The 25,145-nt window shown below is 40.1% G+C and overlaps 1 protein-coding gene across 1 annotated transcript; it reads right to left on the reverse strand.

The window, feature by feature from the left end:
- Positions 1-16,383: 16,383 nt before the first annotated feature.
- Positions 16,384-24,846, reverse strand: sik1 (salt-inducible kinase 1). The gene is made up of 14 exons (XM_032529165.1): positions 24,561-24,846; positions 23,885-24,085; positions 23,660-23,776; positions 20,633-20,696; positions 20,331-20,492; positions 19,796-19,920; positions 19,576-19,699; positions 19,251-19,471; positions 18,853-19,002; positions 18,641-18,751; positions 18,192-18,417; positions 17,851-18,099; positions 17,545-17,734; positions 16,384-17,414 (listed from the first exon to the last, which is right to left on the reverse strand). The coding sequence occupies exons 2-14, from the start codon at positions 24,032-24,034 to the stop codon at positions 17,027-17,029; spliced, it is 2,277 nt and encodes a 758-aa protein (XP_032385056.1). The 5' UTR covers positions 24,035-24,085; positions 24,561-24,846; the 3' UTR covers positions 16,384-17,026.
- Positions 24,847-25,145: the final 299 nt, after the last annotated feature.

Below are 25,145 nucleotides of genomic sequence, written 5' to 3' on the forward strand. Positions count from 1 at the left end.
GTCTGTACCATCAGAATGACAAGTCCTTGTGTCGTTGTGTATGGATATGACAAATTGTCATGCTTTCAATATTTTGAAATATTTTTTTACAACAATGGTGCAAAAGGGGCCCTCTGCCAACCCTGTGAAGTTGTTCCTATGTGGAAAAAAAAATAGTAATGCAAGACACAACATTGAGTAACGAGATATATGTTTGACCTGTACATACTGTACCGTAGCTCCTTAACTCTGTCCTCATTCCTTTGGAATGGTACACAGCACAGTATGGTTTCCATGCAACACCCTGTCAATGGTTGAGATGCTTACCGTATGGATGTTTTCAAAGACATCGTTGTCTTCTATAATGGTCCTTTGTATTTCCCTGAGTGTCAGGGAATTGTTTGCTCGGACCATGATGCAAATAGCCTCCTCTTGTCAAGGTGTGAAAAGGCGTCCTCTGCCACCAGTTTGAGGTAATCTTGTAGTCCTGTGTGGGGAAAATGCAGTGATGCATCGCACAATTTCACATAGACAAAAACTATGCAAACACACATTTTACTGTAAAACAAACAGATGGGTGCATGTAAGGTGCAGTATGTAATTGTATAGATATATATCTGTGTGCTGTGAAATTCAAGTGGACTACTGTAATATGAAGCATTGTATGAAGTATACAGTATACTGCTTATATAGAGTAACAGTGCACTGTACAATGATGGACATACCTGTTCTCTCTTTGAAACGTTTGCGGACACGGTTGATCTCCCAATGTTCGGCTGCACTCTTCGACCTGCCTCGGCCATTGTAAGGACATGATTGACAACATGGTCTACAATAGTGTCCCTTATGTCATCAGATATGCGCGTATGTCCTATTCTGCCTCTTTCTCTGGTTTGACTTCCACCACACATCCTTGCTCCTCTTCCTCCTCCTCTTGGCTGTTGACCCTGTTCGTTTCCTGGTCCATCCATTATTGAAACATTGCAACTCGTGTTGTGGTCTGTCTATTTATGGTTGCCAATTGATTGTTCATGAGATGCACCTTTGAACGATTTAGACAACTGGTTGATTATTGGTTGAACTAACACTTTACATTCCTTCGTGAGTGAGGATCAATTTTACCTGCATGATTCATCATTTCACGTTTTTGTACGAAAGATATACAATAGAAATGTATAAAACTATGCTTGACAGTTTATGACTAATAGTTGAAAATTTAGCGTGTAATGGCTAATGCAACTAACTAATGCCTAGATGTTTTGAGGGGTAAAACTTTTCAACAGAGAACCATCTACTATATTTTGATCAACATGACATGAGCAATTGAAAATGTGGGAAAAAGCTGACACTTGTACATTATCAATTGCAACGTGTACAAAAGCAATTGGAATTTGTTCAAAGGAATAGGAAATTGCCTTATTGATGTGCACAAGTGTCTAGATGATTTGGAATTTGTACAAGTAGTATCAAGAATTGCACTTTTGATCTAAGAAATGCACCAAAGTAATTAGAAAAACTGTATCTCATCAGGAACGTGCATGCACTCGGCCTCTTCTGCCTCTTCCTCTATTTTGCCTCCCAACTCCTCCGCCACGCAGCGACACTCCTCTTCCTCTTTTTCCTCTCTCTGGCTGTTGACCCGTCCAATTCCTTGTTCTTCCGTTGTCAGACATTGTAACATTGGGTTGTGCTCCAACTATATATGTATACTTGCCAGTTGATGGTTCATAAGATGGGGCTTTGTTACAGAAAGTTAAGATTCACCTGGGAGCAATTTACTACTTCAGGACAGATTTAGAAAAAAAAAAGTCTAATGGAAATACGCTTGACATATTAAGACAACTTGTTCAACCATTTTGCATGTAAAGACTTATGTCATGAACTAATGCCCAAATGTTGTGGGGGGTGAGACTATTCAACAGAGACCCATTATAATACATTTTGTTTGACATGACATAAGCAACTGATAGGGTAGGAAACAACAGAGAATTTTACATAATCATTTGCATGGATGTACCAAAGCATTTGCAACTTGTTCAAAGTAATGAGAAACTGCTTTTTTTGAAGTGCACAAGTGACACAAGGATGTGAGGATTGAACAGGTATGTTTGAGAATTTCAATTCTGATCTGAGAAATGTACCAAAGCGACTGAGAAAAACTGTAAGTGGAGTAAATAATTTTTCTGAGTGTGAAGTGGGAGCAGAAAGGCGACAGAAAGGAAGAACATTTAATGTTCTCGTTTTGCATCGTTTCTCAGTCAAAATGTTTAAATCCCAAGAGTGTCATCCCATGAAATGATATACCGGCTCTCATCTGCTCTCTGCTCCATGTCCTCTCCATCTTTTTCAGCAGACAGAGATAGTTGGAATGGAAATTCAGTAAAAAGAACTGTGACAGAGATAGCGAGAATGAATATAGATTGAAAGACAGACGTGCAAAGAGAGTTTGTGATCAAATTACTGAACTAGGGATTACTGTAAAGTCAAATGCATGGAAGGCAAAGCAGTTGTTTGCTCAGATTTCTCTCTCTTAACCCTCATGCACCTCATGCAGATCACAGCAGATTAATACTAACATAAACTAACCTTCTCACTTTATTGGGACGGGCAGGGGGATACAGTTTGAAGTTGTGTTGGTTGCCAAAATGTTTTTATTGTTTCCCACATTTTCTTACTGTGGCCCTTTGGAGAGAATAAATGTTAAGAGTGTCTTGGATTTTGCTCTGATCTGTCTCCAATCTCCAGATGTCAGCCAAGTGTTAAACAATTCCAGTGCAAAAGACATTCTGGGTTCTTTTTGACCCTATTGAAGAGCTTTCAATAAGACACCCAATGTTGTTTTTAAGACAAATTGAAATTTGGATTCACTTCTGTGTTAATATAAACTATAATGATATTGCAGCTGTGCTGGCGTTGCAAGAAGACATGGTGTCAAATATCAAGGTGCTCTACTGAGTGCACGTCAGAACCCCAGAAACATTGATACAAGCTGTTTTGTATAAACTCAAAAGTTGTCATCTTTTAATTTGGGGTGGCGAACTGCTGCTTACAATTGCTCTTACAGGGATAGAGAAAGGTAGGTTGTATTGAATAGCTAGCTTGCTAAAATTAGCCGCTGGTAAGAAACCCTGTTGGTGTGAACCCTGAAGCATCCCTAAAGGATTTAATGCTATAACCAAGCCAAAGCTAGTTGCTGATCCGAAACCGTTGGTTGGCTGCTGGTAAACCAGGCTGGTCTGTTGGCGTTTGGCTGAGGAACAAAAGTACTGCAATGGGTAATGTAACTTTTGCATTTGAGTAATTAGCAGAGTAATGTATACCTTTCTGTGAGCAACTGATTGTTCATATAGTGGTGATGTACAGTGGATGAGACACATGCCTTTGGTGTGGCAGACCAGAGTTTGATTCCCACTGCACATTGCCAATGTGTCCCTGAGCAAGATGCTTAACTGCTGACATTTGACATTGTAAGTTGCTTTGGACAAAAGATGAATGACATGTACGTTACCCTATGAGTCAAATCCATAGACTGTTAATATTTACAGTCTGACATGACCAAAATAAAATACAACAGATTCACAGCATACACTAGGGGTCGACCAATACGAATTTTTTAGGACAGATACAGATTTTTTTTTTCAATACGGGCTGACAATTTTCTTGAGCCGATATTTGGAACCAATAATGCGTTTGATCCCTCAATTTACATCAAAAAATGTAAACCCTGCCACACAATAAACACAAACGCAGATCAGTGTCACTTCTGTAATCATCTTACATTCATATCACTCAAATTATGTGTGCAATGTGCATCATATGGATAGGTGCACTGCATATGGTTAACTGTGCAAGGGTAAAAGGCTTTCATCAACATCTACAACACAGCCTTGATGATGCATTGCTTGCTGACGCATTATAAGACAGATTTAATCAGATCATCACAAAATGTCCTTACATTACATGTCAAAACATTTAAATATTTTAAGAAAACAATAAACCTAAAAAAGTAGCCATTGAAATAAAGTGCTTGATTTGTAATTAAGACTGCCATGGTGCTAGTGATGGAGGAGCAGTGCATGTGCATGTGAACTGCAGCGTCTCCAGCAATACAGAGCTGCCTGTGGACGCCTGTCTGTAAATAATGCCGGGAAAAATCTATCTACGAACGCAGCTGTATCGGCCAACATCGATACACGTGAAAACGCAAATATCATCCCAATAAATCGTTTGAAATCGTTATATTACTAACAAACACACACACACTAAGTCGTGCCTCTGAAAAGAGTTTGATGCTAATGTGCAGTGAAGGGCAGAGGTGGTGCCTTAGATGGAGTGTACTGTAGAGCTGCTGTGAGTCAGACTGTGCTGCCGTGTCAGCTCGTCCAGACAGACGCTGCTCTCCTCTCTGTTACCAAACCCGGAGTTCAGGCCGAGCAGCCGCTGCAGCTTTTCAATACTTCATGACATGCAAGAGGACGCGTATACCTGGTAACACACAGCACCACATCTGAGGGTAACAGCAACTTTGGAACAAAATGTTTGTTTTCAAATCAGACATCCATTAACAGATTATCTCTGGCCCTCACTGTTTTTGAATGGCTCGTTGCATGATATACGCACAATAGGCACATTAGTCTGTGTGCAATTACAGTTGTCATAGTCATTTGTCAATCACCATGTTGTACAACTTCCTGATCTTTGCTCTCTAAACTATCAACAACTTGTACATAGATTATATGATTTCGTACATGTATGTGTCAATTCATGCAAACTATTTGGTGTTACTGTGATCTGCTTGAACAAAATGCATGAATGTGCCCAACAGGGAGCTTTTTTCTCAGCTTCTTGACGACATGAAATTAAATTTAGAAGACTTTGCCGACTTTATGTTTAACAGTCAATGATTGAGCTAAGATTGACAGGGAATATTTTATTGGACAATGAGTACTTTTGATATTTTACTGTAAGTAAATATTTGACTTTTGATTGTGGTACTTGTGGTGAAAGTGAGGTATTGTGAGGTGAAGTGAGGTAAAGGATCTAAAAACGTCTTCCACCACCATGCTTGTGTGTGTTTTAGTGAATAAACAAAGGTGTTTTCCAATGTGTGTTTGCACCAGGTGATAGGAGAGATGCATACTGTTATTCTGACTTAGAAGCTTTTCCATTTTGGGAGCCCCCATCCTCCCATCTGTTTTCTTCATCTCTTACGTCAATGCTTCCAGACTGTCACTGAGTGAAAGGGTTTTCCCGCTCGATGCCCCTTGAGAGCTACTGCCAGCCCGGCTTTATTACTGTAGGCACTTTTGCAGACCGAGCTGAAGAGAAAACTTCAGAGGAAATACTGAATCAACTTCCTGACTAATCCCCCAACTTCCTTGTTTCCCTTGTCAGGGCTCTCATTTTCCAAACAGGTGTTTGTCCAGCAATATAGTAAACAAATGTGTAATTTTTCCTCTTTCAGTGAAACGGCAAAAATGAACATAATATCATGACGTCAACAGGATGTGCGCTCACTTCCTTTGAACAAAGTGCTTGTTCCTGTCATTTGACTCGAGGTCATGCAATAACTTTGTGCAGCAGAGATGAGAAATAACTGATATATACTGTACATGTGGGTAGAGTTTTGTAAATGAATAGAGACACAGCCAAGCAGAGGATTAGCAAAGTGACAGGTTCTGAGCATGTGAAACAGAAAATAACAGCGATGGACAGATGGGAAAGAAAAACAGAGCAAAAGAGTAGCAAGCGTCACAAATCTCTTTGACAAGACTGTTAATTACAATTTAAAACAGCCTCATGACTGCTGGCCTCGGAACAAAATATTGCTTCTCGTCTCAAACAATCTGCCCTACTAATGCTAACCACTGCCCTCATACTCAACCCCATTTCCCTGCCCTTTGTGCGGTTGTGCAAACACACATGACCCACTTAGAGAAGCTCACACACTCTCACTCTGTGTTACACAAACACACACACACACACACACCACACACACACACACACACACACACACACACAAGCTCTCTGCAATCTTGTATAACCAACAGTTCCGAGGAAAGAAAGACAGACTTGTAAACATCTTGCAGACTGTTGGCTACATTGTGGAGCTGGAGTGGCTGACGTCAGCAGGCTGGTTAGGTGACAGACTGACAGACGGAAAGGTGGCAAAGATAAACAAGCTGCATTCTGACAAAGCAGAAAGGAAGAGTAGTTGTTGAAAGGAGACCGTGAAGCAGCAGTTTTTACCTCTAACTTGCAGAAAAAAGTTCTGAGTCATGTGCATGTGTGTTTCTACTGGAAATGGCAGTTGCCCAATGTTGTTATCAGTGTTGTTACTGTAAGTAAAATGCAACATTCCAAGTCAGCTGCATAACGAGGATGAAGATGCATGTGTGCCTTTCAGTGAGTGTGTTTATGACACCCAATTACAATAATTATGCAAAAGGTTATGCCTCCTAAGTAGCTCAATTAAGCTTTTCTAAAACTGTATGTGCACTGTTCAAACTCAGAACAATTTTGAGTTCAAATTTAACATTGTTTTTGATTTATTGCGTTGTATTTTATTTTTTGGTCCGTGTTCCATAATTCTGTCTTGATGTAAAATTGCAGAGAGAAAAGACCATCAATGTCCTGATGTCCAAAATCAAGGATATGGGATGTGTTTTTTTTAAAAAGAATACCCTGTGACATGTTTTTGTCATCCAATAGACTTATATTATATAATAATAACAAATGAAAAACCAAAACGTTCATTCGTCCAGGTCTCCAGAGGATATAGCTGGCTGTTGGAACAAGCTGAATACAGCATGTTTAAAAAAAAAAAAAGACTAGAGTCCATGGTCATGCTAGTGGCTCTGTGAGGCTGCACTTGGAGTTTTAAGCTAAATGCTAACATGCTTGCAGTGTTAAAATGCTAATGTAGAGCAGGTACACTAGTTCACAATCTTAGTTTGGTGTGTTAGCATGCTAACATTTGCTAATCAGAACTAAACACAAAGCACAGTGGAGACTGATAGGAATGTGATTTATTTTACAATTGATTTAAGTCTTTAGTCATAAACCAAGGTATTAGACAAATTACAATTTTAATGTTGACGACGGTGCCACATGAATGTCTGAACCAAATTTCACGCCAATTTATCCAGTCTACACATCTATCCATACAGTTTTTGAAACATTTCTCTAAAAAAAAAACATGAACAAAAACATCTACTTCCTGTGGGTGCTCAAGAAAAAGACAGCTGGATTCATTGCCTGGGAAATATGAATGAAATGTTGATGGCCATCTGTTTTCAATTGTTGTTGAGCTATGAGATACTCTGGGCCAAAGTTGACCAACCAACGATCTTCTCGAGCCAAAAAAACCTTTTTGAGGAAACATAAAGGAAAGGTTTGAGGGTAAAATCATCAGAGCATGAGAGGTCATGAAGAGATTCAGTTCAGAGAAACCTTTCTGGCATCAGTGATATCAAATGGTTTGCTCTTAGAAAAGTCTCAATAACTAAACGCAGGCCTCCTTGTGGTGCAGGAAGGAGCCTGGGGGTAGCGGGTGATCCCAGCATTGATGATACCCATGATCCCACCTGCAACGTGTGGTCACGTCGCAACAAAGTAGTACTATCTCTGCTGTCACAAGCCAAGTGTAAGATGAGCTGGAGGCGCAAGAATCAGGTTTAATGACGCACTTACTATCTGACTTCAAGTCCTCCAAGTTTCCACAGAGACACAACTTCTGACACTCCTGTGTCATGATTCAACCACGTGGTGGAAGGAGGCACTGTGACTCCTCTCTCTGATCATTGTTCCTCTTACGATCCATCATTTCTCTTACACATGTTGTTCAAAGTCTCTGCAGAGAGAGATGAAAAACTGATGTGAGAGATAAGACAAGGAGGATTTAACTGAACAGGGGATTTGTTGACTATAACTATTGCCAGTCTTATCCTTCAACTCTCCATGTCCCCCTGCTCTCATCTCAACAAGTAAAAATACTTGAGTGGCTGCAGACAATAACATTTGTTTAAAGCACAGTTGTTTTTTTAACTCACCTTTATTTATTCAAGCAAGTCATCAAGAAAATGTTATTATTTGCAATGGCGGCCTGAAGTGTTGGTTTGGGGCTGTCTGAGAACTGGAAAGTTTGCAGGAAATTGGAGAATGTTTGATGAGGCATGGGGACCAGTGTTCGTTGAAGGTGTGGGATGAAGGATCAACCATAGTCTTTCTACAGTGGCAGCTGTATATATGTTTTAAACACCCTTTTTTCTTTCTTTCTTTCTTGTTTTGCTCTCTTGGTTTGTTCTCTGGTTTTCTAACATGAGTATTTCTTTCAACTACCTAGCCCATCATGTATAAAATCTGTCAAATAGTTATAATCGTCTATTCATTTCTGCTGCTGTAGTGTTTTAATTTATAGAAAAACAAGATTACTTTTAAGTACCAACGTGGACTGTATCCAACAATAATTTGCAATAAAAATATTCTTAAAAAAAAAACTATCCCAAGAACTTGAAAGGTGACAGACACAGTGAACAAAGAAGAGTTGAGCGATTAGATAACTGAAGTTTGTGTGTTTGTGTTTATGACAGAAGTTGAGTGTCTAATTCCACGCACACACACGCACGCATGCGCAAGGATGCGCACACACAGACACACACAACAAACCTGCTTACTAAGTACTAATTATTATCATATTATATAACATATGTTATTATAATATTATAAATAAATGGTCAATTTTATTGTATAGGCCGAAAATGAGCTTCCCCTCTTTGAAAGACCAGCAGCCACCACTGCTGCCCAGTGAAATGAGCATGAGAGAGAGTAATGGAATGCTCACATAGACGCCAAAGCCTGCTGTACAATATTAACAGTGCCCAAAGTGCGTCATGGCTCTCTCAACTGACACTTTGTGTGTGTGTGTGTGTGTGTGTGTGTGTGTGTGTTTTATGTTCTTCCCATCGCTCTCTACTGTATTGCCACACAAGTCTTGGCCCTGGGTGGTGTCGCCACATGTAACGGAACAATGGCAGCACATTGCTGTAACCTAATGAGCAGTGTAAGTGCTATGTGGAAGATCAGTGGCGTGTTTGGTTCCTCAGGCCTCACTTGCAATAAGACATAAAAATTGCTTCTAGTTCATTTTAAACTTGATGATGAGAATATTACCAGTGGTGGAAAGTATCAAAGCACATTTACTTATACAGTGAGTACAGTTTTAAAGTACTTTTTTTTTTACTTTACTTTCTACTACATTTCAGAGGGAAATATAGTATTTTTTAGTTTGGTTGGTGGTGAGTGAAACAAAAGCTTACAAGGCAGCGTATTGTCTGATTACAACACCCTGTAGTGATCATTAATACTTAGTTCCAAACTGCACGTGGCCTAATTCTGGGTAGGGATGGAAAGGTCAAGCAGAAGCTTCACAGAAACCAAAACCACTAGTGTGTTCTTCAACAACGAGCGAACTAAAAAAATTAAAGTGTACAAGATCACCAGAAACTTGCCTTCAAACACAAAGTGATACAGTGAAAAGTTCCCCGATGCTCAGGCTTACGATGTGAGTCGTGACATTTTTCAACGCATGACAAATTGTGCAGAATGCTAAATGATGAAACTTCCTCTCTAATGCCATGTGATTAACAGCGTGTCCAGGCTGTTAACAAAAACAAACAGGAGTGCTCTTTCCTTGCCTTTGTTATTCACTTCCTCCAGTGGTCCCATGAGCTTAAGTCATGTCATTTTTTTATACAGCCCAGAATCACAGATTTGTCTCAGAGGGCTTTTCAGCGTCAACAACATTCAACACTCTCCAGTCTTAGACCCTTGATTTACGTAAGATAAACTCATTGTAAGATTTACTAGTGAATGAGCTAAGACTGTGATATGATATTTTGTACTTGACAAAAATCACTAAAACGTGTCTTTAAACCTGCAATTGGGGCATTAGAAACAAGTTATTGTGTACACACAACACTGACATATCTTCTTCACCTTTTAAGTTGACATGGGGAACTTATTAGCAAACAGCTTAGTTACACATCCAGCAGTTATGGAGCAATGTTATCATTTTGTTTGTGTCCACCGGATTAATGTAAGTCCAACATTCACTCTCCTTTTAGCTCTGTTTTTGGTCTCCACCAAATATCTGCTAAGTCAAAAAATTTAAAAGTTGTGGGCTGGAACTCAAAGCTTCTCAAAGCAGAGGGGAGCTGTAGGTTCAATTGATAATTCTGTGTGGGTCAACCACTATATGAGTGTCTATGTGACTATATGAGCAACCCCTTTCACATTATCAAATATCTTCACATATCATGTCATCTGATACATATATTGATTATAGCTGCTTCAAATTAATGCACTGAATTTGAGTGGTCTCATAATGTGTTTTGCTCACAGGTTTTCCACAGATGAAGGTGGCGCTCTTTGTCTTCTCTGTCTACTACTAGTTCCACTAACTTCTCAGTGTTTTATGTTAAACAAAATAATAAAATTAACTCCACTGCTACTGGAATGCAATTTTAAAATTAAAAAACTAAAAGGTTTCTGTAGCTGCTACCGTTCCCAGATGGACCAGTGAAGTGACTGATGTGCATAGCAGACTCTGTTATGCAAGTCGTGTCTAGCACTTCCGAAAGTTATTTATTTTCTTTGCTGAACCTCCAAGAGTTCCACAAGTCCTTTAGTATTCACACTCGTCCTGCCAGAGAGGCCGATTTTTGGCAGTGACGCATGTGTACAGTTTCTCACTCACGTACACACACTTAGGAGGGTGCTAAACTCACAGCGAGGGAAAACATCCAAAAGCCCACACCAGAGCTTTCCTGCGAGTGTGATTATACGTACCGTACATCAGGCCTGTGGGTTTATGTGTACAGTATCTGTGCCACAACGTAGTTTCTTACGCAACATTCTTGGGGCTAATGCAATATTATTTACCCTATATATTTAAAATGTACATATTTACCCTATATACAATATAAAATCTACCCTGAATATCCATTTTGTCATCAGACATTAACTGCCTCTTCCTTCTGTACCTGAGGTGGGAAGTTATTTTCACATTTCCACAGTTACACGTTTTCCCCCAGCATCTGCTCCCCCCCCCTCCCCCCCCTTAAAAGTCTTTCTCTTCTGCTTTTGTCCACACAAATAGATTCTGAGAATTTCTCTGCTCAATGCACTTTCACTTTTGATATCTGAGTAACTTATTCAAAACACTAAATGTTTTATGGCAAGCTGTCTCTATGTGGAACCTTGGATTCTTTTCACTTCCTGGTGTGTGTGGTGTGTGTGGTGTGTGTGTTGTGTTTGTGTGTGTGTGTGTGTGTGTGTGTTGTGTGTGTGTGTGTGTGTGTGTGTGTGTGTGTGTGTGGTGTGTCTGTGTGTTTATTTGTGTGTGTGTGTGTGTTGTGTGTGTGTGTGTGTGTGTGTGTGTGTGTGTGTGTGTGTGTGTGTGTTTAAGAGCAGAAGATTAGATAGTGTAGGTAAATCCGAGTCACACTTAATAGTCCTGTCCAAATCCCAAAATGCTTTGCAATGCCATTTCACTCTGACTTCTGCATGGGAACTTTTCTTTTATTACGTGGTGGAAGTTAATTAACCAAAGAACTGTAGATAAGGCTGGTTTTATTTCTTATCTTTAACCAATCCCGTGAAAAAACAACTATGAAGTGATCCTACTAACAAGTATTGTCTGCATATCCATAGATGAACACATCAATTCTCTGTGCCACAGACATCAATTTTCACATCAACACACACAGATGAGCCATATTGGTGCACTGAGACCATGTTCCTTCACTATAATTATCATTGTAGTTTATTTGAATTCAATCCCACATATACTGGTCTGCTGTCCTGCTGCCAGTCACCAAATGTGTATTCATCAGCAGGGGAAAATAGTTTACACCAAATGCACTTTTTACTCATGTTTGAGGAAATACAGAGATTTTATTTTTATTTTATTAAACTATATATTAGGGAACCAGTTTTAAAGACGTGTAGCTTCAGTAGAAATGAATGGGCATGGGGCTGCAGACAGGGAGGGGAAGTCGTAAAGTATAGACAGACTGATGCATTGTTGGTTTTGGTGTTTTCATGAAATTTGTCATCAATAAGAAAAAGAGTACGTAACATCAAGACAACCCTTTAAATCCAATACTATTTATAGAATTTGAGTCATGGGAAAATCTAGAACAACGTTGGCTTTTAAGTAAAACTGTTAGGTACTTTTAAGTCCAACAGACTACAGTGACCCGTTCTGTTTGTCTCTGCACTTGGTGACCTGCACAGACCTATCCCAAGCCTCAAGCTCAGATTACTTGCACAGATACACAACATACGAGTTATGAATAGAATCAGCTCTAAATTTCTGTTGCTGAGGTGGATACTGGATACTTAACAGACAGACAAACACTGACTTGTCCAAGGACAGTTCAGGAAGGCCAAGTGGAAGTGCGGGAAAGGAAAGAGAAGGATCATCTTTACAATGTGATTACATAAGCAACCAGCATATCAACTCACTCCAAGAGTAGATCAGTTGTCAGTGTATATGATTAGTTAACCCCAGCTTGTAACAGTCACTAAATCGTTACTGATATGCAGTTTGTGGCGTGCCACAAGGCTAAAATTTAGGCCCACTGCTCTATAGTTTTCATATGCTACTCTTATTATCATGCACACGTTCACTAATATTTTCCATTGTTACATAGAAAGACACCCAACTGCATTTAGTGATTACCTCAAAAAATCCTTGCCCTTTGACTAACCAAAACCTGCATCTCTGACATTTATTAATAAATGTGTTTCATGTCACTACAAATTAAAGTAATTATTGGATCAGAGAAATGAAAAGATGCAAGAAATGTGGGTGCAAAGAATATAAAGTAAAGGTGCTCTAATTGATGTTGGATGACGTCACTTCTTGTTGACGTTAGAAGTATTTTCAAAGACAAAACAAGACTAGCTTGCCCCTCCCTCCTCTTCATCCCGTCCCCTCTTCTCCCTTCTGTGCTTCCAAGCATATGAGTGTGAATAAAGACAACTTCTTGGAGGTTTAGTTGTGAGCAGAAAGGCCTCCCTGGTTTTGGGTCATAGATCACATTTCTCAGTGAGAGAGCTCTCCTGTAAAAACTATAGTTAATATTTGAAATAAAAAGATCTGACAATAATATGTTGGCCTATTACAAATAATTGTAGCCATGTAGTGACACGCTACATTGACAAATAGTCACAAATAACCTCAAACATAACTTTGGCATTTCTGTAGTGACATTTCTTGTTAGTTATTGGTCCTTACATATATATATGTACACTGAACAACAATACTGACATTTAATTCAATTTCCAAATATTACTTTTTTTATTTATAGTGCCAAATCGTAACAGAGGTTATCTCAGTACACCTTCTAGATTGAGTAAATCTAAATCACACGCTATAATTTACAGAAACACAACAATTTCCCCAAGAGTAAGCACATATCTGTGATATGGTAATGTCAGCTGACATGTTGGTCCAGCCAAAGTATGCGTCTACTGCCAAAAAACCTGCAATGTTCTCAAAAAGCAGCCACTTTTCATAGCATTTTGCCATTACTTCATGCAGAGTTTGAAACTAGGCAATTCAATTATGAAAATAAACACTGAATGATGAGATAAACAATTATCGCACAAGACACTCTTTCTTTTCAAAAATATTGTTGTGCCTTTTATGTCTTTATTTGATAGGACAACTTAAAACTTGAAAGGGGGACTGAGTCTCTGTACATGGGGTGCAACCAGGTGAGCCACTTACTTATTTTTCTTTGTGTTATGTATTCTATGTTTTTGTTCCATTTTGTTGTTATGTATTGTGTTAGTTTCCCTGTATACAAAAATGCAGTTTATTTTATTTCTCTTGTCGAGAAGTAAGAAGAGAGCAACAGAATTTACTTGGGTCAGCACTTGGCTCACGGATAGTAGGTCTTCTCATTTTGATTGCCACATAGTCTTTCGTCAGATGTCCGACACCTGTCTGTTTTCAGTTTTATGAAGAAACGTCCAGCCGCAGGGTCATCAGGGTCCAATGATTCATCCCTCTGCATCACAGCATCCTCCTAGGGAGCCAGTGCATCATCAGTGTGCTTTGTCATCAGTTAGTTAAAGAAGATGAGAGGTAGTTAAAATTTGGTTGTCTGCTCTTGTATCATCCATAGTTTTAGTTTTTTTTTTCTCTTCATTATGAAATCTGGATAAATAATTCAACTTTGCTACTTACTGTTATCAAGCTGCTATCAAATGATTGTATTATAAATAAAGCAGTATTTTGGAATACATAACAAAGTGTGTGTTGCACCAAACTTATTACCAATCGTCATTGTTACTAATGATTACCAGTAATATTTACAGGTAAGTATTTTAGATACAGCATCACTGTACTAAATGTACTGAAGACTGAACTCACATTTTTTAGATGGATCATTAGATTCAAAGATTCAAAGGTTTGATGTTCATTGAATATGTGCAGTGAAATACAGATTTGTTTAAGGCTAGATGAGAGTACAGTACAACATAAAAATTAGATCAGAACAAATGATAATCAGAATATATACTATGTGGAGGATACAAATTATAAAGATTTAAACTCTAAACAGACATACATAAATTTACATGTAAAAAGTTCAAAAGAGTTGTAAATATATTAAACTTATGATTTAAAAAGAATTCAACTAATAGACAGTTTAGGGAGTGAACTTTATTTCAATAAATAGCCACATAAATAAACCTTTTTGTTTCAAGAACTAAAATTCTCTCCTTCTCTTTCTCTTCCTCCCACCACACACACACACACACACACACACACACACACACACACACACACACACACACACACACACACACACACAACACACCGCGAAAGAAAATGAAATTGATTTACTTCTTATTCTTACAAAGTTTATCAAAAATGGGTAATCCTATATATTTGCATCAAGTCTTAGCATTTCAATCATTTTGTGACATTTTCATCATGAGAAACAACAAAAAATCTGAATAAAGTGCAATTCTTTGTCTGTTGACACAGCGAGTTCAAAGTCCAGATTCAGAGAAGAGAGAGAGATGTCAGAGAAGATATTATGTAAGGGCCAGTAACAGAGCCATCCATATTTCTTTCTTGGTCATTTTGATCAGAGATGGAGACCTCTGATTGGGGGTTTGTTCAAAGGCACAAGTGTAGGTAGTAAGTGCAATCAACCACAAATTGCTTACAGTAATAGAAATATCAACACTACATGTTTCCAACGCACAACAGAGTTTGGAAAAACACTGCTCTTCTACAAGTTATTTCACAGCTGTGAGAGAGCTAACTAAGCTTACATTACATTTCTCTTGCAGATTTTGAATACGTCCTCTGAACTTCACGGCACAAAAAAATCAGCTTGTTGCAGATCAGTTCTACTTATTTGCTACTTATGGACAACTGAAGAAAGATTAATTTCTAGCAACACATGGTATTGCTAGGTTCTTATTTTTCTTTTCTTTTTTCTTTTTCTTTTCTAGAAAAGTACAAAAATGTGTAACACCATGGTCCTGACAGTAAAAGCTAGAGATATTAACAACACATGTAGCATCAGGATTTGGTGACAGCCGGAGTTTTCTCCCAGAAAAAAAGCTAAGGAGATCATGTGAAATATTACTACTAACCACCATGCTACATTTTGAGACAGCATTCAAAGTGAAAAGTCAGTAGTGTTTCTAGGATAGATCCCCCGTCTCTTGTGCTGTTCACTCTTTGGTAAATCTAAATTCTTACTTTCCGTTAAAGAACTACAAGCATGCTGTGTCAAGGTACAGCACTTTGAAATGTCTCAAGTCTGTCCTCTTTTCCACGGTATTATGTTATGTTACATAACTAGTACCTGTTCTAGTCAGCTAGCTAGCACAGCAAACAGACAATCTAAAGGTAATAACCCAAAAACCTCAGACAAATGTACAGTTTGACCATCCTATGTAGAGCCACATCCTTAATTGTATTTCAATGTGAAATATTGCACAGTCCCCACAGTCTTTGTTCTGCCCATATGGAAATAATCATTCCTCTGATATTCTGGGATTGACAACACTTTGTCAGGGGACATTTTTATAGGTTTACAAATTTGTGTTCCTGTGGAGGTAGTAAAAGCATTTAACAAGAAGGAGCTTAAAAAAGGTGGCGTCTCAATCAGTGAGGCTCCACCTTCCTTCAGTTTTGGCTGAAGGGGATGTAGCAGTCTTTTTTGTGCCTCGAGGTAAAAGCAGCATTTGCGTAACTATAATCTTGCCAAAGAAATAATTAATAATCACAGTTTCAATACAAATCAACTCCTTAAGTGAAGCTTAGGGCACTATACTGCATGCTCATTCCGCTGTTACAGAGAGATGTCGCTTTAGAAAGGCAAACAAAGTGGGAAAAATGAAAAAAAAGACATTTGGTCTTCTGTCCAGTCAAGTGGAAAACATTGAGAATAGGAAATTACACAAAAGTAAAAAAAAAAAAAAGAGGGAGTAAGAGGGAGCCTTCTTGTATTAGATAATTTTAACTCCATTTAAATATTTGAGACATACTGTTTCGGCTTGCATCAGCTCTCATTTTAGTGAAAGTGAGTCCATCAGGGAGCTGAGTGAAAGTCTTTCAGTCTATTATTGCTTCTCTGGCTGTCTGATACGAGTTTATCGCCATGTCCAGAGTTTGGTTATTGCTTAGTCTTTAGCTTATATGATATCAAAAGCATACACGTGTGTGGACACATTCTTACAAGCGTACCCCATGTTGTTAAACAAAGTGAACATTTGACGCTTGCATTTGTTTTTTGTTCTTTCTCCTCACTTCTGCTCTCTTTTCTTCTTGGCTCAAAATCATGTTCATGAAAAGAAACTTTTTTTCCAACAAAGAGAACAATCACTTCTCTAGGTAGCTGATGTTTTACTTCACTATCACACAGCTACTGAGCTGCTGCTGTGCAGCCACACCCAACTCCTGCATGTCAGGCTCTACACCACTGGTTGGGATGTGGTGGGGAGGGTGCCTTTATTTCGCAAACTGGGGCTGCTGTTGGAAGCCGATGTAGGGGTGAGGGTGGGTATGTGGGCTAATGTGCAGACGAGCCTCGAGAAGGTAAGCAGCGGAGGCCACAGGGGACAGAGAAGTAGAGTTGCAGCATGAGGAGGATATGGAACAGCCAAAGGAGGAAGTCTCGATAGTTTGTTTCCAGGGGCCGTGCTGTAGACCAACTGAAGCTTGCTGAGGAGGTAGGGTGGAGGGAGCAGGAGTGTCAAACATGGAGGAGGAAGCAAACACTGTAGTAGGCGGAGGAGAGGGTGACTGCGGCTGGCCCAGAAAAATCAGGGGATTGTGGGCAGGTCCTGTCTGAGCGGCTTGGACCTGAAGCTTGGGTTGGTGCTGGAACTTTAGCATTCTGGAAAACAGACAGAAGATCAGACTCTCTATTTACATGAGAGGTTTTCAAAGTATGACACCGTGGGCCACCCCCTCAGACAAACTCAAGACAACATTGTGCTATATTTAATCATTTTCATGTGTCTCACCTTTGCTGGTGCAGCACCTCCTCCAGCATGCTGCGGTGCTCAGAGAGAGCTGGACCCAGTGACCCTCGGCTGCCGCGGTTACAAGAGGGTGGGACAACAACCTGTCTCGTCAGACCCTTGATCTTATTTAATCCCAGAAGCCCTTTAGTCCGTGTGCTTTTTCTCAGCTGCTGGCGGAAAGCTTTGAGGCCTGTGGAAAGACATGGGAAAGTGTTACACAACACTCTTTTGATCTGCTAATGTGACACATAATTAAAAAAGAATTTAGATTGGATAAATGACATTTGAATGATTGTGCTCCTGTACCTTGTGTGAGGGAGGTGTCCGAGGCTCTGCGACCCTCCTGGAAGCTAGCAGAAGGCAGGCTGCCCTGAGCCTGGGGCTGGAGATGGGAGGAGAAGGTCTGGGGAGCTCCAGCAGGCAGCAGAGTTCCACTTTCAGAGGCTAGAAGTGTTGACATTTCACCTATAGCAGCCTGCAGGGTGGGTGCTGGACTGGATGAGGACTTCAGACAGCTGTCAGAGGAGGCACCATCTGAGGGACTGACAACAATACCTACAAAAACAAAACAGGTAAGAAATTAGACTTTGATATGTCATATGTGGATTGACTTATCCTATTGCTGTACACTAGTATAACATACTAACATGGAGGGTTGCACTGGTGGAAACGGGCTGACACCTCAGCCAGAGTGTGTCTGCGGGACGTGGTGGTGTGAGGGAACAGAGGCCGGAGAGTTTGTGTTGCCTCTTCTTCCTCCAGGTCTCTGGGTCGTACTTCTTCGCTAATGCTCGTCTCCAGCAGGCTGGTGGGTGAAATGGAGCGGTTCCAGAGTAGTCTGTTAAGGCTGGCTTCCACTGGAAACACAACACGCTAAAACAGAAAGAGTTGGACTGTTAGTCACTTGTTAATGGCAGAGATGCTGAGTTGCCTTTGGTCTATCAATATACAAGGGTGCAGGGTGAAGTATCTTAACCTCTGAGCTGCTGAATGCTGTAATCAATATACTTATATATATATATATATATATATATATATATATATATATATAATATATATTCATAGTTCTATAGTATATAGTTGTATAATCATATACCTGGAATAATCCACCTTGGTCATACTCCATCTCTGGGTACACTGGAGGAGTACTTTTGGCTGGCAATGAAAAAGTTGTAGTTCTAAAACTGTTGGTGGAGTCCATGATCACCTAGAAGGAAAACAGAAAGCAAGTAGCATTTTAGACTTTAACCATTAAAAATCAGGACTAGCTACAACTTTAAGCTTAATACACCCAGCTGGAGTGCTCACCTCTGGGCCGGTGGAGTCGGAGGTACTTCTGGGTCTTTGGCTCCAGGTCCCACACTGGCGGCTCAGTTGCTGGGTGCGATGCTCTCTCACTCTCTCCAGCAGCAGGTAGTAGATAGCAGAGAAGTGGTTGTAGCTGCTGCTCTGCAGAGACTGAGGAAAAGGACAGATAGTAGATTAGTGGTGTTGCCGCTTTGTTCACCATCTCCTCCTCTCTTTACAATTTTTCTTTAGCTCTGTTGCTCTATCCTCTTTGTATTAAAGCCAGGTATAACTATGTTTTCAGTCTTGCTGCCCCTGTTAAGTATGAACTCTTTGCAGCGAGAACTGGGACATACGTCTTATGAAACTGTTCACAAAGTCATTAAACACCAAACCAAAACTATTTTGTGTTCAGTCACCTCGATAGTCTTCTGGCGGTCGATTCCCAGTGTGTTCATGATGCCCAGCACTGGTTCACTGTAGTCCCCCAGGTTGGAGTTGTACTCTGTCAGGGAATGGCTAAGGGTCTGGTGGGCAGCTTTTGGGTCTGCCAGCATCCAGCAATGCTGCTTGATCTGGGCCATGCTGATCCTCCTGGCTGGGTCCACCACCAGCATCTTACGGATCAGGTTTTCACAATCTAGAGAGGACAAAAACGAGGAATGAGTCTTAGATTATGAGCACTTTGGATTTGGACAGAATTGGTAATTAGCATTCATTTTTATGATTTTGTTGCCATTATACCTTGAGACATAAAGAAAGGGATTCTGAATCTTCCTTCTGTGACTCTCTGTCTGAGTGTAGGAAGGCTGGGTCCATCAAATGGAAGAGAGCCACAGACAAGTACATAAAGCACCACACCAAGGCTCTGTGAATAAAATAGCAAAAAGGAGAATATTAGCATGAGAAGAAAACAAATGCTTGATAGTATAATTTGGTCTATATTTCCCTTTTAAAAGCTTACCCAGATGTCCAGCTGAGGCCCTTCATACGCTTTCCCTTCAAACACTTCCGGGGCAGCATAAGGCGGGCTGCCACACCATGTGGACAGAGGCTCCCCTGCATTGTAAAAGTTTCCAAATCCAAAGTCTGTAAGACACAGGAAGAGATACACAACGGTTTTGTTATTAAAACTTGTTTGTTTTCTCTACATTCCAGCATGAGGAGCACAGGGCGCTTGAAGGCAGATGTGTTTAAAGTCTCATGTAATTCATATTCATGATGTTCATGAGATATTCTTAGACCAAATCATTTCAAGAATTAACTCTCAAACAAAAGACTAGTCTTTCAACAACAATCATTTGATTGAGAATGGTTTAGGAAAGCTGAACAACTCTCTTTAGGCAAAAATGAACAGAATTAAAAAACAGCATGGAAGTACAAAGAGATTCAAACCATTAATTTCTAATAAAAACGCATAACACTTTTTCTTGCATTGTACACTTCCTGCCAGCAAACCAGTTACCATGGTATCAGTAAACAGCATATGGCAGACCCACCAGCCAGTTTGATGTTCATATTGGCATCCAGCAACAGATTCTCGGTTTTTAGGTCACGGTGAACGATGTGGTGTTGGTGGCAGTAGTCCACAGCTGTCAGAATCTGCCAAAACTTCTTTCGTGCCTCATCTTCACTCATACGGCCATTTGAGGTCAGGTGGTCTGGGGGGAGAGTGGATATTTTAGTTTAGACCATATTTGAGACAGAAATGTTTTGATGTGTCACGATCAACAGATTTCGCCTCCTTTTTAAAAGTAAAACACTTTAAGTAAAACACTTTAACTTTTTTAGCTCAACTTACCAAACATTTCTCCATTCTTTGCATACTCTGTCACAATGTACAGCATGTCTTTGGTCTCCATGACCTAAGAGAAATAAAAAGAAGAAAAACAAACCAAATGGGTCATTGGCAGCTAATAACGACGAAGAACAAAAAACCCATTCCAAGCCCGCTCCAAGCATCTCTTGGCTTGAGACATTTTCTAACCACAAAAATCTCTATCTGATTTTTCTCCATATACTTCAAAACACCAACACCCTGGCTTTCCATGACATGCCTTGTAGCATACCTCAGCTGCAATTATATCATGTTTTAAAACCCATTTGTACCACAAACCCAGAGGGGAAATGCATATCATTCAAACACAGACAAACTACTGTCAAATGGTTGGAAATGTTCCCCCTGAGGCGGACACAAGTTTGCAACGGATACTAGTGTTGAATTTCAAGCTCCCCTAATCTCTTAATTTCTAGTAAACAGAGATAGTCACACAGGCTGTTCACATGTGTCTCATCTAGTGTGTCAAAAACACCATAAGTGCAATCATTGCACCATGTATGCCGGAAAAACGCACATTGCTAATTCTTTCCTGGAGCTTCCATTTCCCAGGAGAGTTTAGCAAAGGTTGCACAACAAAGCAATTTTGCTCAGATAACAAAGCCATGTCTTAGAAATGCTGCTGGCCAACTTTGATTAAATGTCACTAAATTCCACTGAATGGTGGAGCTTAACAATCTTTTCAGCCACCAGTCCCTTTAGAAAACCATGAGAAGAATGATTCAATACACAGACGCCTCGAAGCGGAGAGTAGTCTTTATCTGTGAGATAGGGCAGCTCTCTGGGGCTCTGTCACCTTGAGGTGGAGTTGACGTCACAGCTCTGAAGAACAGGCACGGCACAACAAGGACCCTCAAACCAACCCAGAAGGAAGATTAACCACTTAACGTCCATATTTTCCATTTTATTTGCCATTAAGTAGCTTTAAGGTTGTAGAAGCTGAATGAAATTTACACTGAGTGAAATATTCAAATCCAAAACCCCAATTTTTGTAATGTCTACACCTCTCAATCACGCAGAAATATTGTAGATGTATTGTGCAGCATTTTATACACATTTTTCAAAATTCAGCCTGATATATTTGATATCGTTGGAAACTTTGGGATCTCCATTATAATATAAAATGCATTTATGTGTGTTTCAGATCAGCACAGTTTGTACTGACTGCCCCACCGGTGTGAGTGCGAGGTTAAGAGAGGATAAGAGGAGTGTGTGATTGATACTGAATAAAGAGAGGCTGAGCCTAAGAGAAAGGCAGAGTCTTCAATGATCCTTGACTAGAGAGGAAAAATAACATTTTACTCTCATGAGACCGATAAGAGAATGAAAGCAGCAGCTGATTTATAAGGCCAGAGGTCTCAGACCGCCTCCTACCATCACCGTGTACCAACCATCTGACTAGCATCACCTCAAACCACCCAAGGGCGCAGGAAGAAAGGATGCATCACATGCAGGATGCAGACAGAGGTCACCCATGTTAGAGTTTAGAGCTCAGGGGCTGGGTGGTAATAAACCAATCTTATCCCATTTCTCTTTATCAGTACATCATTATCCCTATTTTGTTAGACAGTTAATGTCTAACTGAACAAGATGAAACCAAAAGCTATCACAATGCATGAACCTTATTCTTCTTAAACACACATGTTTGACATTTGACTAAGTGGGACAAACATTTGTTACTATTTAACATTATTGTTATTATTATCACTAAACTCCTGCAGCTGTTTGTACAAACAAGGCTGTGAATCTCGTAAGAAATGACAGTGATATCCATACATATTTTTTTCATTGGCAATTTTTCATTTGGTCTATAAAATGTCCAAAAAGTGTATGTATGTGGGTCTATAATAATTACCTTAAGCCCTGAGTAATGTTTTTAAATCCCTTGTTTTGTCTTAATTACGGTCCTAATGGGACAATGATATTTAGTTCACTATCCCATGAGACCAAGAAAACCCACAAACTTTCACAACTGAGAAGCTGAAGGGAATTTGTTTGGTGTTTTTACATGAAAAAAAATAGTTATTTATTTAATAATTGATCAATTGTACTGTTCATAGATTAATAATTTAATCAACTAAATGTTTCGGTTCTACATCATGGGAAATACTGTTGGAGTTTCCAAGGAAAACGTCATTCTCTTATTTTGATTGAGAGATGATTTCACAGTATGTGTGTTTGTTTGTTTGCGTGGGTGTGTGTGTTTCTTGCCAGACATGTGCCACAACACTCGCAAGGCCAGCTGTGAAGATAAACGTGATTTCTTTTCACTAAGTCTATTAGCAGCTTTGTGTGGTGCCTTCACATGACGTGCAAACACATACTGTAGTACTTGGCGTTAAGAAATGCTAATTGGTATTAACGTTCAGACCCGTGGACCTTTAACCAGCCGTCTCCTGACTGTTCTTTGACAAGTCTTTGCAATCACTTCTACACTAACGGAAAACATCTTGCATTGTTCCCAGCACTGACTGGCACCCATGCTTATTCTCTCTCTCTCTCTCTCTCTCTCTCTCTCTTCCTCTCCTTCTCCCTCTCCCTCTCTCTCTCTCTTTCTAACACACACATGCAGAAACAAAGGGGGAGGTCAAAATGGATTGCACTAATGCTATTGTGCTGTACTTACGATTCAATGTGCTCTGAGAGTCAGCAGCGCACCACGAGCTGGTACAAACCACTTAGATAACAAATGCCCTTTATTTTTGCCAGACATAATGGCATCACTGCATCCACATATCAACAGTAGCAAGGCACAATGCTCTGCTCAACAACATTGCTACTGAGAGAAATACAGGTGTCCCCATTTTGCAGAGCTTTCCGCACCTTTGCATTTTTTACTCTGAGATTAATGCACATGGAACAGTCACAGAACCAGGCTTCACCGTTGAGGATAAGACAGGTTGATTAACACACTGCCCACACACATCCTTCTGCACACACACAAACACCTGCATGAAACAACACTACAGAGAAAGGAGAGACAATACACACCTGGTAGAGTTTGATGATGTGAGGGTGGTTTAGCAGCTTCATAATCTGCACTTCTCTGTAAATCTTCTCCAGGTTAGAGGGGTTCAGTCTGGTTTTGTCAATGATCTTAATAGCCACCTGAAAAACAAAAATGAAAATTGAAGAAATTTAAATGTGAAAAGATGTCTATGTCTGTCTATCTTTAAAAACTAATTTAGTCACACAATTTGGAGGAGAGCTGCTGACCTGTGTTTTGGTAACTTTATGTCTGGCCAGTTTCACCACTGCAAAGTTTCCCTTCCCCAGAGTGCGGATGATCTCGTAGAAGCCGACCTGCAGAGGCCTTCCCTGGGCAGGGCTGGACTGAACAGGGCTGTTCTCCGCCATGATCACCATGGTGCATTAAAGGTCTGGAGATACAGCGTTGCGATATTTTAAGGCTAGTACCTGCAGAGACAAAGACAGCTGTTTCACTGCTTTTATTTTAATGCATATTAACTGATACATTTTAATATTACATTAGGCAGGCATTTTTGTCCTAATCAACTTAAAACAAGTGTATGTACAGTAAATATGAGGCTTTATATAGGCCTATGACTATGGCACGTGTGAAAACGTTCTTGTAGTCCTATTATTTTTATTATTATTATTATTATTATTATTATTATTATTATTATTATACGTCCTATAACGAATGAGTTCAGAGAGAGAAAGTGTTAAAAGAAAGTAGTAAGTAACATCTGTTTTAGAGTGTACATTTCTCAATGTTAATCCTTTAAACAGTTTTTACTGTTAAATAGAAAGAAAAAGAGTTGAGAAAGTAGCTTTGGGTTGTGTAAGAAAATTAAATGAAAATGTATAGAAACGTTTGAGTACGAGGTAGGCTAATGTGAGTCAAATGGAGAGAGGAGTCTCGTCTTACCTTAATAAGTAGACACAAACCACTTTCTCACAGTTTAGAAGGCTCCCAATCGAAACATAAACCATCCCACAACCAGAGCGAAGAAACAAGAATAGAGAGGGAAAACTGTAGTAGGCTATAAACGCACGGAGCCACTTCTTCTTCCCGTCTTCTCTTTGAGTTTGTCCAAGTCTTTGGGCCCGGGGACTCGGCGATGGCCGGTGTGTTACTGTGTGCTCCGCCGGAATGCAGAGCAGAGGGCTTCGGCACTCACAGGGGGGGGACTCCTCCTCCTACTGCTCCTCCTCCCTCTCACCGCCACCATAACAAATTGATACCCACCTTATTAACGTCACACCCACGTCAGAGCTCCGAGCTGGGTGCAGGGCCGGGCCCGAGCGTAAGGCACGGGTTGCCGGGCAACCGCGCGGCTCGGGCGCACGGTGACGTGAGTGCTGATGGAGGGGTTGCTTGGAGATGGGGACGATGACGTCAGTTGTAGAGATTTGTCACCACGTGATGTTTCCCTTTGCCGGGCTGTTGCACGCGGGCTGCCTCGCATTTCAACAGCCCGACTGCGCGCGTGGAAGCACCAGAAACAGAAAC

Source organism: Etheostoma spectabile, chromosome 11, assembly GCF_008692095.1.
Source record: "Etheostoma spectabile isolate EspeVRDwgs_2016 chromosome 11, UIUC_Espe_1.0, whole genome shotgun sequence".
In the NCBI taxonomy this organism is placed as follows: domain Eukaryota; kingdom Metazoa; phylum Chordata; class Actinopteri; order Perciformes; family Percidae; genus Etheostoma; species Etheostoma spectabile.

Coding starts and splice junctions, on each gene's coding strand:
- sik1 (XM_032529165.1), bottom strand. CDS start 24,034: ATGGTGATCATGGCGGAGAACAGCCCTGTTCAGTCCAGCCCTGCCCAG. Junction 19,921..20,330: donor TATGAACATCAAACTGGCTG/GTGGGTCTGCCA, acceptor TGTGTCTTACAG/ACTTTGGATTTGGAAACTTT. Junction 19,700..19,795: donor GGCCTCAGCTGGACATCTGG/GTAAGCTTTTAA, acceptor TTTTATTCACAG/AGCCTTGGTGTGGTGCTTTA.